At 39.5% G+C, this 12,855-nt stretch overlaps 1 protein-coding gene across 5 annotated transcripts; it reads left to right on the top strand.

Annotated features, from left to right (window-relative positions):
- Positions 1-1,744: 1,744 nt before the first annotated feature.
- Positions 1,745-9,722, top strand: nr2c1 (nuclear receptor subfamily 2, group C, member 1). Of its 5 annotated transcripts, none has more exons than XM_031755725.2 (14): positions 1,745-1,859; positions 4,184-4,318; positions 4,482-4,715; positions 4,862-4,940; positions 5,060-5,239; positions 5,321-5,471; positions 5,754-5,850; positions 6,025-6,212; positions 6,552-6,705; positions 6,831-6,952; positions 7,839-7,981; positions 8,352-8,489; positions 8,579-8,684; positions 8,838-9,722. In XM_031755725.2, the coding sequence occupies exons 2-14, from the start codon at positions 4,247-4,249 to the stop codon at positions 9,007-9,009; spliced, it is 1,836 nt and encodes a 611-aa protein (XP_031611585.1). In that variant the 5' UTR covers positions 1,745-1,859; positions 4,184-4,246; the 3' UTR covers positions 9,010-9,722. The 5 variants fall into 5 exon arrangements, with proteins under 5 accessions (XP_031611585.1, XP_031611587.1, XP_031611584.1 ...); XM_031755727.2 differs by lacking the exon at positions 1,745-1,859 and adding an exon at positions 1,915-2,053 and having other exon boundaries at positions 6,028-6,212; XM_031755724.2 differs by lacking the exon at positions 1,745-1,859 and adding an exon at positions 1,915-2,053.
- The last annotated feature ends 3,133 nt before the right edge of the window (positions 9,723-12,855 follow it).

Here is a 12,855-nt window from a genome sequence, read left to right as displayed (position 1 = left end):
TATATAAGTCATTGCGATGGATCTAAAAGGTTTAGACAATCTTTTGCAGATGTCTTGAGTCACCCCTCAATTCTTTACATTTTGCTTCCAAATGACCAGAATTGGTCTTGAGCCATAGCTCTTCACGCTTTCAGGAGGTCTTTAAAAGTTTCTTCGTTGGACGTTGTCTGCTTTTTCATTCATTTTCAGTCCAGTTCTTGCACCTAAAATATATCTATACACGCTGTGTTAAAAGCAGCCTGTTGCAAAAACATGTCATTTAACACCATTTGACAGGCATAAAATGGTAGTTTTGCTCCAACAAAGTGATTCTCAGAGAGCTACTAGCAACATCTGATGGACAGTATCTGAAAGTTATGTCTTTAAGAAATAGGAAAATATCAAGCAAAGACCTGACACAAGACCTGAGAGATGCATGTGGTCCTTCAGCTGATTCATCGACTTTTCACCAAAGCCTCATCAGAAATGGTCTCAGTGGAAAGGTGGTAGGCATAAAGCCATTCTTAAGAAAAGGATGAGATATGCAAAATTACAAAAGAACTGGACTTGAAATCAGTGGTAACAAGTCTTATGAGGTGATGACCCCAAGTTTTGTTAATATGTCCAGAAGAGGCCAGGAAAGAGATACAACAGTGAGTGTCTACAGTCACATGTAAACATGGTTTGGATTTGGAATTCAGTCAGTGGTGTTGGGGATTTATCTAAATTGATGGAATTATGAATACAAAGGAGCACTGGCAGATTTTGGTGTGCCATGCAACACCAAAGCACACAACCGTATCAGTCATGGATTGGTCTCCCCAGAGCCCAGAGATCAACATTATTGAACCAGTGTGGGATCATCCTTATTTAAAAATAAAGTCATTCAAGAATCCTCGAGAACTATTCCTGAAAATTTCTTTAAGAAATTACAAGAAAGTTTAACTACGAGAGTTCAGGCTGTGTTGAAGAATAATGGTCATCATACTGACTTTCAGTGTTATTAAAATTGTACACACTCTGTTTCTGACTATTTCTAATTATGTTTACATGTGTCAATACGTTATTGCACCTATTTCCTAGTTTGCTAGCAAAATAGGGGCAGCTCATGACATGCACAGCATTGTAAGACCATCCATTACATAACTATTAAGCTACCAAAGCATAGTTTTGGGATTATTAATTTATCTTTACAATTATAATTCTTCAAGAATGGCAGCAGAGCAAATGGCATCACTCGTTTTTATGCTACTGTTATATTGAACGAAATATTATTTATTTATGTCACTTTATTCACCCTCAAGTATAATAATGTGGAACCAGTAACCAGCTAAGAACATACTGGAAAAGACATGTAATGAGACTAGTTATGCTTTCAAGGATTACTCATTACTTAAACTTTATGTTGGTTATATGAAATACATTTTATTTGCACTTAAAATACGGCCGGGTTACAGTGTCTTCATAACAGATTGCTGAATGTACTGTAATCTTCACTGTAAATTTTGGAGTTTGCTGGGAAGACATTGTAACCGAACAGATAAGAAAAATGCCGTGCAATCTGTAATGCTCACCAATACCAATGTAGTCACAAATTTAAGCCCAGTTGTGTTTAACTTTAGTACTCTTACTAAATCATTCAAGCCCAGAGATTGTGAGAAAATGGTCCAGGACATTGTATGCAATGGAATAATAGCTGGTGTGACAGTAGGTTTTAGTGTACACAATATGAATGATGTTGCCTAAATGCGCATGTGCGAGTCTTATTTATTGATAAAAAAAGGTCACGAACTCTGACCCTCCCACTACCTGCAGCAAACACTTAAAAATATTAATTTATTTAAGGCAGTAAAATATCTGACCCAACAGCTCGTCGAAAGGTAAGACTTTATTAGTAATGTGGACAGGAGAGGTTAAAGAAAGATCCGCGAGCGGCCAGTAACACAGGAAGGGGGGGGAGTGTTCAGTAGGTCTACAGTAGGGAAGCTGCCATTAGCTACCAACTAGCAAAAAGCTAATTTAGCTGGTTAGCACTGTCGTGTGGAGCTCGGCGCATAAGACATAAGATTGGCAAGTATGTAATGATGCTGCTATGTTTGTGAGACTCTACAGACCGTTATAGAGCTAACGTCATATGTTAACGCGTAGCGTCAGTAAAATCGTCAACATATATGCTATCTAGCTATGTTAGCCGCTTTAGCTAACCGTGCTACAGCTACCTAATGTTAGCTGCTGTGCTAGCGTCGCGAACCACACTGCGTAAAGCAAGCAAGAGCATCCTTCCCGTGAGTATGAGTGTAACAGCAGCAATTTAAAAGTGTTAAATCGTGAGCTGTTCTCAAATGCCGACTCGCGTGGAGGTCCGGTGCCAGAATTATTGCGATTTTTGGTCAGTTATGAAAAACGGAGCGCAACTGTTGACTGTACGATTTGGCATCATGGGCCTTGAACCCTAGCATGCTTTAACCCTTCAATGTTGACCTTTCACCCACAGGAAAAGAAATACCTTTATCTTCCGTATCGATTTTAAATAGTTGGCTGTCAGGAGCTTGTATGTTTTCATACCGTGTCTTTGTCGCTCATTTATTGTTACTTTACTGCGACATTAAGCTGTATTTTATCGCAAGGCCACCAATAGTGCATTTTCGAGCTAGCACCGGCTTGATTGGTTAGCACAGGCCACAAATTAACGTGTAGTTACTGACACTGAACACAACATAACAGATTAAATACCTATGTTTTTATATTGGATTAGTAAAAGTTATCTCAAGCAATGTATGACTTATTAGCCTTTGACATTATTTAAAAATATAAACAGATTTTGGGCTGTAGCTAAAAGGACAGCTACTGGAGAAAACTAGACTGTGAATAATTGTTATGTTATATGTTATTATAAGTTTCGCCAGACTTATTTCCTCTTAGTTGAAATATATGACGATGTCCCAGCTTCCTTTGCAGACATCAGATTATTAAAAAACACTAACTACATCTTTGGTAGAACCTAAGAAATGTTTTTGTGATTAAAAGATGAGTCTTGTGGTATTTTACATTACTCTTTCTATTAACATGTTATCAGTTAATTAATCAGGTTAACTTTGATTGTGTTCGTTCCTCCTCTTATTAGACCAGGGCTGTTGTCCAGAAATATGAGATTGAGCCAACAACAACAACAACATATAATAACAATAATAATAAAATAATAATAATACTAATAAAAATAACAATAATAATAATGATAATGATAATGATAACAGAGGAAATTTATCTCCAGGGCGACCTCTTCCTGCATTATTTGCACTGTTCATTGTACACTTAGAAGCTAAACTGGATTTCAACAACTGTGAAATGTGAACTAAGGGTTTTTCCTGACTCAAACTGACCTATGGTGGTGATGACTGAACTGCATATGGTTAAGTCAAAGTGCAATATGGCCTTACTTAACAGAGGAATATGCATTTTTTCGGGCAATATTAAAATGCATTTTAAGTTCAAGTAAATGAAACCCAATTTTTAAAAAATGGTTAAAAATACTTTCATCAAGTTCTCATGATTTCACTTTAATAGAAGGCCAAACCTTCTTTGGCACCAAGAAAATTCCTGCTTACTTAACAGAGGTCTGCGCCTTTTCTTGTTATTTTATGCCATTTGATGAAAAAATCATATTTTACAATTGAGTGAAGAAAACTACTTTAAAAAATGTGTTGATTTTTAAAATTCTTTATATCACAGTTCTATATTCCCGGGAAAGCCCTAGCATCTACTAAAAATGGTCTTAAAATGTATTTGCTAGATCTCAACCTATAGAATATTATTAGGGTTGACTTTAATGTTAATATTTAGATAGGAAAGCATTTCTGTATTTCAGCTGAGATTGACTTTATTTAGCCATTCAATCAGTGTGTTGAATAAAGGAAATGACTGGCAGTTTGTTTTAAGAACTATTTGGCAGTTTACTGTGAAGCCACTGCTGGCTTTGCTTTTCTGTTGAATTTTTGTGCAATATAACCAGTCATGCGTATTTCTTTGAAAAAACCTTAGCATCAGAAAAAATATTTTTATCCTGGGGGAAAGGATGATAAATGGAAAGTGCTGATAAGCGATTCAGGGATTTGTTTACTGTAAGAAAATTGTGAAGTAATTGTTTTGTTTTTAAAGGGTATTCTCTGGTCCCAACATAGAGTAATACAGATGTTTATTTTAACAGGTGTGCCTGTTTCATGGGGCACTGATGTGAACGGTGGTGGAGGAAGGTGTGTGCAATATCAGAATGGATGGACAGACTCAAAGGTTTCAGCTTGTGTCAGCAGACAACAACATGGCATTAGGACACAGAATTCAGGTGACGATATGGCCCGTTCTCCCCCAGACACTGTGAATTTGTGTGAATAAATAAATATGTGCAATTTGCTTGTAAAATGTGTCAATTCCACTTATCATTTCAGCACATGCAGCAAACACCTGCTCATGTTTTGATATATATGTATATATTTGTTTTTTAACAGATTGTAACTGACCAGCAGACTGGACAGAAGATCCAGATCGTCACAGCACTTGAGCCATCTTCCCCTGGAAAGCAGCAGTTTATCCTAGCAAATGCTGATTATTCTCCTGGGGGGAAGGTGATTCTGGCCAAGCAGGAAGGGTCACCCAACAAGGTCATCCTCACTACTCCAGATGGTTCTGGGGTTAACCAGCTGCTGTTTGCCTCCCCTGAACTCACTGGGCAGCAGATTCAGGTATTGCCTGAAGATGTTATTGACTCCTTCCAGTTTTGATAAACAAGCTACTGAAAAGTCTAATGACTGGGGCAAGAATATGTTTAGTCAGCCTGCTTGCAGTGTTTGCTGTATTAAATTATTCAATTTCTGGGGTTGTTTGGCAGTTTGTGACTGAAAGCTCAGACCAGTCTATTGTGAAGCCTGTTGTGGAGTACTGCGTTGTCTGTGGGGATAAGGCCTCAGGTATGCATTAGGTATATATATATATATATGTATAGAGAGAGTGAGATTTTTTTATTTATAATGTTGGTATTGAAATGACACATAAGCACACCTGATCACGTTTCCCTTTCACCTTTCAGGACGTCATTATGGAGCCGTTAGCTGTGAAGGCTGTAAAGGCTTCTTCAAACGCAGCATAAGGAAGAACCTAGTGTACACATGCAGGGGCTCCGGAGAATGTGCTATTAACAAGCTACACCGAAATCGCTGCCAGTACTGTCGACTGCAGCGCTGTATAGCTCTGGGCATGAAGCAGGACTGTAAGAAACTGTAATACTATATTAAGTAATTAAGAACCTGCATGATTAAAGACTGACGTGACTATGACTTTGGTCTCTTAGCTGTTCAGTGTGAGAGGAAGCCTGTTGAAGTCACTGCAAGAGAAAAATCTGTCAACTGTGCAGCCTCCACTGAGAAGATCTACATCCGCAAGAACTTGTGTAGCCCTCTGGCTGCTACACCTACTTTTGCATCCGACAAGGAAACTGCTCGGTGAATCTTACTTAATCTCTAATATACTTATAAGACAGTTGTTGTTATTATTAGTTTTGTTGAATTCTACTTCCCCTTAACTGTCCACAGTGTAAGAAAACATGTTTTTTTTCTACATTTCTATGCCTTTGCTTAGTTATATTGAACTTATATTGGAAGTCTATTATGTAACGTTATATACAATTAGAAGCTCCATTAATATTTCTGGCTGGAAATGATTCTTTTGCTACACGGCCTTGTAAAGTATAATGCAATATGTGATGTCAAATCTCTTAACTTCAGATCAGCAAGTTTGCTTGAGTCAAGCATGTTGCTCAACATCCAGCAACCCTTCTCCAAGCTGGAAAACACCATCTTGATTCCAGCTTCACCTGAAAAGGTAACATGGATGTTTCCTACCTTATTTACAAGCAGAGAACTTTTGATTGCTTAGGATTAAACAAAAAAACCCTCATTGCATGTTCACTGATGAAGATAGTGTCCTAATAAGTTTGCTGTGAACCAGTTTTGTCCCAGTGATCAGAATGTTCGATAACGACTGTCCGCTCCTCAGCAGGAGGACCCATCCCAGGGTGACCTTGGTACACTGGCAAATGTAGTAACATCCCTTGCCCATCTCAACAAGAGCAGAGAAGCGAGTGACAGCGGAAATGATCTGATGGGAGCTGAAACACTTAGCAACGGTGACAGCTCAATGACAGATATCCAGGGAGATGAACAAACTGCAAGTGATATCTCTAGGTGAGAGCTGTCGTAAGAAATCAGGATGCTTTGATGCTGATACCGAGGCCTAAAGAAGCACCAGAATGAAACTCAAACTCTCTGGCTTCTATTTTCTGTTTGTCATAAAGCTGTAATTGAATTTCCTGCAGGGCCATGTGGTTTCTAATTCGATCTTAAGGCTTTAATTAGACTGGCACTCTGCTGATCAAAAGTATAGCATTTTGCATCTGTGACAGTGGTGCTGTATTGCTTTGTGATGAATCTCCTGCGACATACAACTTATAAATCCAAATGTGAGGATCTTTCGGTGCAAGCATTTTAAAAAATATAACAAGTGTATATGTTGTGTATCATTAGAGCTTTTGACACCCTGGCCAAAGTCCTGCACCCTGGCGATGGCTCAGCAGGAGAGTCCTTGGAGGCTACAATGCACCTGATGTCAGGGGACCAGTCGGGCCCTGTGGTGGAGCTGGAAGGACCTCTACTTTCTGACAGCCATATCCCTTTCAAGGTAAAAGCACAGCCACTGATTGTGACTCTCCCCTTTGATAAAAACACCTGATTATGTTCAACAGAGCTACATATTTTTTGTCCGCAGTGTTAGCATATTTTTGTTTTCTTTCCCCATTCCTGCAGCTTATGATGCCTTTGCCTGTGCCAGAGTACCTCAATGTCAACTACATCTGTGAATCGGCTTCACGGCTACTTTTTCTCTCTATGCACTGGGCACGCTCCATACCTGCCTTTCAAACCCTCGGGTAAGCCTGTTGTTGCAAGAATATTCTTTGTGGATAATGGGCGTTTATCAATATGCGTACTTGTGCGTACTTGCGTTCTCGTGTACTCGTGATACGTCATCAGTCGGAGACCAAGTACTGTTCCAATTCGAAGTACGCATCAAGCCGAGAACGCGAAAAAGTCCCGGATGTGTTCTCGATCCGCCCGCTTTATCGAGCATGCATCGGTGTAGACTTGGGACAGCTAAATATCCCAGAATGCATTTCGTCCAAAACTCAACAGCGGACTCCCGCACATCGTTTTCAACCCCCGCGCCATGGGACTTCTCACTACTCAGGTTAAAGAAACTCCAGCAGCTGTCTATAGTATTGAGTGTCCACTAGAATAGAAATAAAAGCGTTCTAACATCTCACCTGCTTGTTTTATTAAGGTATGTACACGTATGTACATGTACACTATTTTTATTAATAGAGGTTTCACTACTGAGGTTAAAAATGATATATAAGTCACTTAGATCACTTCTAAATGTTAATGTTTGGTTTATTTCAGTGTTTTATTTGTTCCTGAGTAAACCGGTTTGGCTGTGATTAAAGTTAAGCTTCATAACATGTTACTCACAGTTAAATTAGGAGGGGACGGCAGTAAAAACTCCGGACCTGTGACATCATCACGTACGCAGGTGTTCCAATTGTACATATCGCGAGTCCGTGCTCGCGTTCTCGGCGGGTGCGTACTCCCGTGCGTTCTCGGCGAGTACGTACTCACCGAGAACGCGAGTATGTACTCACGTACTTGGGCATTGATAAACGGCCAATGTCTGTTAAATCATGTGTCTTTGAAGTGCGCCATTACATCTGCACGCGCTGTCCTTTGTAGTACATTAACCATGTGCATTTTGTTTTACAGCGGGCAAGACAATGACATTAACCTGATGAAATTCTGCTGGAATGAACTTTTCGCCCTGGGTCTGGCACAGTGTTCAAATGTAATGAATGTCGGCACCATCTTAAGTGCCATTATCAACCATCTTCAGACCAGCTTACAGGAAGGTAGGAGAGCTCTGGTGCTGGCTTCCTGAGAGGTTTAATACTTGTGTTTGAGAAAGAGGAAAGCCGTTAAGCTAGACAGACTCAAGGGACAATAACACAAGATGTTCAATGAATCAAACACATCTTTATTTTGAAAAGAGAAGCAACAAGTGCTAATAAATCTGAAAAATAAATAAATAAAAAATCATTAAAAGCCATCCTATTCACAAAAACCCCAAAAGGTTGGCAGTTTCCTGTTTGAAAAGGAGGATGAAGAAGCAAATGCTTATCAATTCCTAGCCCTATCCAAATCTGTCTTATTCACTTTTATCGCATGTCTGTTACATTGTGTCTTTTTTTTTTTTTTTTTTTTTTTTTTTTGGTCTCACAGAGAAGCTGTCCCCAGAGAGAGGAAAAATAGTGATGGAGCACATTTGGAGGATGCAGGAGTTCTGTAACAGCATGTCCAAGCTTTCCCCGGACTCGTATGAATATGCCTACCTCAAAGCTATTGTACTCTTCAGCCCTGGTGCGTAGACAATCCCCCCCAATTTTCACAAAAGCTGATTCCTTGGTGTACTCAAGTCTGACTGCGCATATACATTATTTTTGTACCAGATCATCCGGGCATAGATAATATCCCACAGATAGAGAGATTCCAGGAAAAAGCCTACATGGAGCTGCAGGACTATGTAACCAGAACATATCCAGAAGACTCTTACAGGTTTGTAGGCTTCACCTCTGTGCTGCATAACGCCAGCGATGCTGGAAACACACCATACGTCTTTTACTCTTAAGAAGCAGGATAGATGTGTGCTGTTCTCTTAGATTTACTTGTTACATGTTGAATTTGATGTCTGTTTCCCATCAATCCCAGGTTATCCAAGCTGTTGCTGCGTCTCCCTGCCCTCAGGCTGATAAGTGCAGCTGTCACCGAGGAGCTGTTTTTCGCTGGGCTCATTGGCAACGTGCAGATTGACAGCATCATCCCTTACATCCTCAAAATGGAGTCCACTGATTATAATAGCCAGGCCGTCTCTGCTGTCTGACGCACAGCTATTTATTATAGCGACACGGGACTGAAGATTCAGTGGCCGCCTATTCACATCACTGAAAGGTCATAACATAACGACCCAGTTTAACTTGTGAATTCTTTTTTCACATCTTAACTTTGTCCTACAGCTGACCCCTTAGGAACCAGTCAGTAGAGCGCAGCTCACAATTAGGACAAATAAAATCAACTCCCAGTTGCAAAGAAGCCTATCTGTATCTGCCTGTTCAGGAACAAACCCTTTGAAACTTGGATAGTAGGCTGTGCTTTTTATTGTACATAATATTTTATGCTTAAAAGACTCCAGGCCTTGCTTTTTTTTTTCTTTCTTTCTTTTTCTTTTGTTTTGCAGATCTTGTTTGTACTTTTGAAGAAATCTGTATGGTTTGTTTTCATACACAGCTTTTTTTATAGTGGTAATTATAAGAAAAAAAAAAGTTGTCATAATGTGAACTCAATCGTGAGATCAGTTAAAGTTATAACTTTTATTTTGCATTTGTTTGCCAGTCCAAAGGATCGGCAACATCGCTTGTCAAATAACTGACATCATATGGATCTGAAGTACTTGTGTATATAGCTTTGTATATAGAATTGACCAAGGCTAACAGGCAGCACTTGGTAATTTGTGGATTTCATCTTTTTTGGACAAATTCACACGAATAGAAAATGATGGTCATATCATTTGAAAATAAAAACATCTTTCAAACATGATTGTCAGCAGGAGTTGGCGGCACTGATTCTGAATGAATGCTACTTTAATATAGCGGACAGAAATATAACATGTATTTGAGCTTCTTTGGTTATTCTTTGGACAGAGGGTTACAAAAAGGGTTTAAAAAAATACAATTTTGCACCATTACCTGTCATGTTAAGAAAACTTTGCACATCAACAGGTTTTGTTTTCATTATCATTCAGTTTTGGGTGAAAATATGTCAGCGATGACCGCAAAAGTGCTTTAAAAAATACATACTGGTAAAAAGACAACAGCTTGTGAATTGTGATGGGTGAATGTTCATCCTTCAATAAGAATTTAATAGTGTAGCTGTGTACACATTTACCTAACAAGAAAAAGTTCCCAGATTCAGTTGCAGGAGGAGACATAAATCTCTTTGGGATTGCATCCTGTGTGCTGAGTTGCCTGCTATGGTGACCCCGTATGAATAAGGCAGCAGCTGAGAGTAGCTTTCTAGAAGTAAATGCGACAAATGTTCTTGAGCTTGCAGACACAAAGCTCAAACACCATTTTAAACACCTTTCTCATGAACTAAATCATTCTCAGAACGGAACTGGCTCAAAGTGGTTGACCACAAGGGGTTTGTAAACCCACTGTTTCATGCAAAGCAGAGAAGCCCACTTTCAAAAGGCCATTTTACTGAGCTCTATTCAGAACTTCACAGAGAAATAACAACAACCCTAGCTATGTACTCATATATGTATAAGTGCAGAGGGGTGATCAGGGGATGTTTGTGACATTTACATTTTCAGTGACTTCCTCTCCACCACAGCACTAAAAGCATCCAGTTTGCAGCCAATCCCAGAGCCAGCCTTCCTAATCAGTTTATTCAGTCTGTTCAGTGTCACAAGCTCTGATGCTGTCCTCCTGCAGACTACAGCAAAGTACACAGTGCTTGACAGAAAATCTCCATGATTTTGTGGCACACACTGAGACATATCATCTTACCTGGGAAATCAAACCTACTACTCCCCTTTCTGTACACAGTGTTGGTCCTGCAGTTCAGCCTGTTGTAAACAATGATGATGACGATGGTGGTAAAAGTATAACTTCCAGGGGGGAATAAAAGTATTTCGTCAGCGAACCTTTCTATATATAGATGCACTTTTAATGTTCTACGTATCATTAAAAGCAAAGTACATTTAGGTAATGCTTCAAAATAAGAATTTCAAGACGGCTCCTGAGTTGCAAGACCTGTTTCTAGCAGGACTTTGGTTTCACTCAGTCTAAATGCTGCTTCTTGGAACTCGCCCTGCCTCTATAAACACACCAGATTGTTTACATGTCCCTTCTGAATTAGTAATACAAAATCTGCATCCTGCCCAACCGACTTATTGTTGTGTTTTGTGTCAAATGACGTGACGGTGGAAGATGTTGCAGGCCGCTGTGCTTACAGCTTGTGTTATAAGCTCATCAATGTTTAATCAGAGCTCAGCGCATATACGTAACTGAGCGGAGGACAGTGTCTGCAGGCTTCGTGGTAGTTACACCATGGGTGTGTCCAGCTAATTAAAAGCACTGATAGCAGCATTAAAACTTGATGAACAAATGAATGATGTTGTCTGCCGCTGTTTCCAGAAGTCCATTGTCCAGTGTATCCCAGAAGCTTCTTTGTGTGGTTCTCCATAGTCCTGTCAAACTAGTACAACGCTTTATTCACCACCTTTGAACTGCATAAGCTGCTGCATATCAATGTGTGATGCAAACCAGTGAAGAAATGGGAAACAACACGGTAACTGTTAAGGTTCGGGGATTTGTGATGCAACACGAGCCTGAGTGTTTGTGGTGGATTAGCTCATTCTGAGCTGAATCTGAATGAAAGAACCAGTTGGGCTGTTCTCATGGCCTCTGGGGTGTCTGTGCAGCTGGGAGGGGTGAGGAGGAAGAGGAGGTGGGGGGTTGGGGGTTAGTGTTGAAAAACAAGGTGACAGAACCGGTTATATGTAAGCCAGAATCTTTTACATCAAATTGAAATACTTCTTGGAGTGAAACATCAGCACGATATGTCAGTTATGCTGTCAGTTTATCTAAGATGATCAAACTTGCTGTTCTACAATACATGAGTGTCATCAAGCCAAACCTCCTTCCTTCCTGTTAGGCCTGCTGATCGTCTGGTTATAGATACATGCAATCATCACCCTATTTTAAAACATTTTTGACTTTGCAGCGTGTACTGCTTAGTTTTGTTCACTATTTTGACTGCCACCCTGTTTTTCACCATTTAAACTGAAATATTATTATGTAATAATGGTCTTCACATTTTTTGCACTTTTGCACTTTCATTTCCTTTATTTATTTTTGCACAGTTTTAAAAATGACCGCATTGTTAAATTGAATTAACCCTACAGTAAGAAACAAAGGGTTTGGTTCCCACAAGTAATTACTTTAATAGTTTCTATAGATTGGTTTTGAATAATAAAACATTTACATGTTCATATGTGTATTTTTACAACGACACAATAAGTAATATCTGAGTGAATCCTCATGCACTTTGTGGTACTTAAATTTTCAAAATGTCAGAGTTCAGAAAAAAAGAGCACTTTTTTTCTTTTTCACACCACAACAACACCACATTAACAGCTGGGTACTAGTTACCCAGTTTCAGTACTACTTCTTTTTTCAACTGCTCCCTTCAGTGGCCCCTACTCTACATGTCCTCCTTCATGACATCCATGAGATTCTTTGATGTCTGGAGAGCCATGCTCAATCATCCAGCTAAGGAAATCCCACAAATCTCTGTTCATTTTTGATAGTAGAAACATTTCATCACTCATCCAAGTGACTTCTTCACCCTCCTCTGTTGTCCTTTCCCTCTCCATATTTAGCATTCTTTGTCCAATATAGCCACTCTCCCTCCTTCTGAACCAAGTCAGCCAAATGTGCCTTCTTAACTTCGTCTCCAAACCACAGTCTCCAACTCATCTTTCTATCTTTCAGTCAATACTACCATCTCCAAACCACACATCTTGTAAACCTTCCCTTTCACTCTTTACTAAATTTAAAAACTCAGCCCTTAAGAAAATGTATGCATTAATAAGCTGACTGAGTGACTGAGGTAATGCTCTATAGGGTAAGTAGAACCCAATTCAGAATGTGCACTTTGATACTTC

The sequence above is a fragment of the Oreochromis aureus genome, linkage group 7 (genome assembly GCF_013358895.1).
Source record: "Oreochromis aureus strain Israel breed Guangdong linkage group 7, ZZ_aureus, whole genome shotgun sequence".
Taxonomy (NCBI): domain Eukaryota; kingdom Metazoa; phylum Chordata; class Actinopteri; order Cichliformes; family Cichlidae; genus Oreochromis; species Oreochromis aureus.
The sequence above is the reverse complement of the archived record's forward strand: the minus strand, read 5'-3'. Positions and strand labels throughout refer to the sequence as shown.

Excerpts from the sequence above, each read along its gene's own strand:
- nr2c1 (XM_031755725.2), top strand. The coding sequence starts at position 4,247 with ATGGATGGACAGACTCAAAGGTTTCAGCTTGTGTCAGCAGACAACAAC. Across the intron at positions 4,319-4,481 it reads CATTAGGACACAGAATTCAG|ATTGTAACTGACCAGCAGAC; the intron begins GTGACGATATGG and ends GTTTTTTAACAG. Across the intron at positions 6,213-6,551 it reads ACTGCAAGTGATATCTCTAG|AGCTTTTGACACCCTGGCCA; the intron begins GTGAGAGCTGTC and ends GTGTATCATTAG.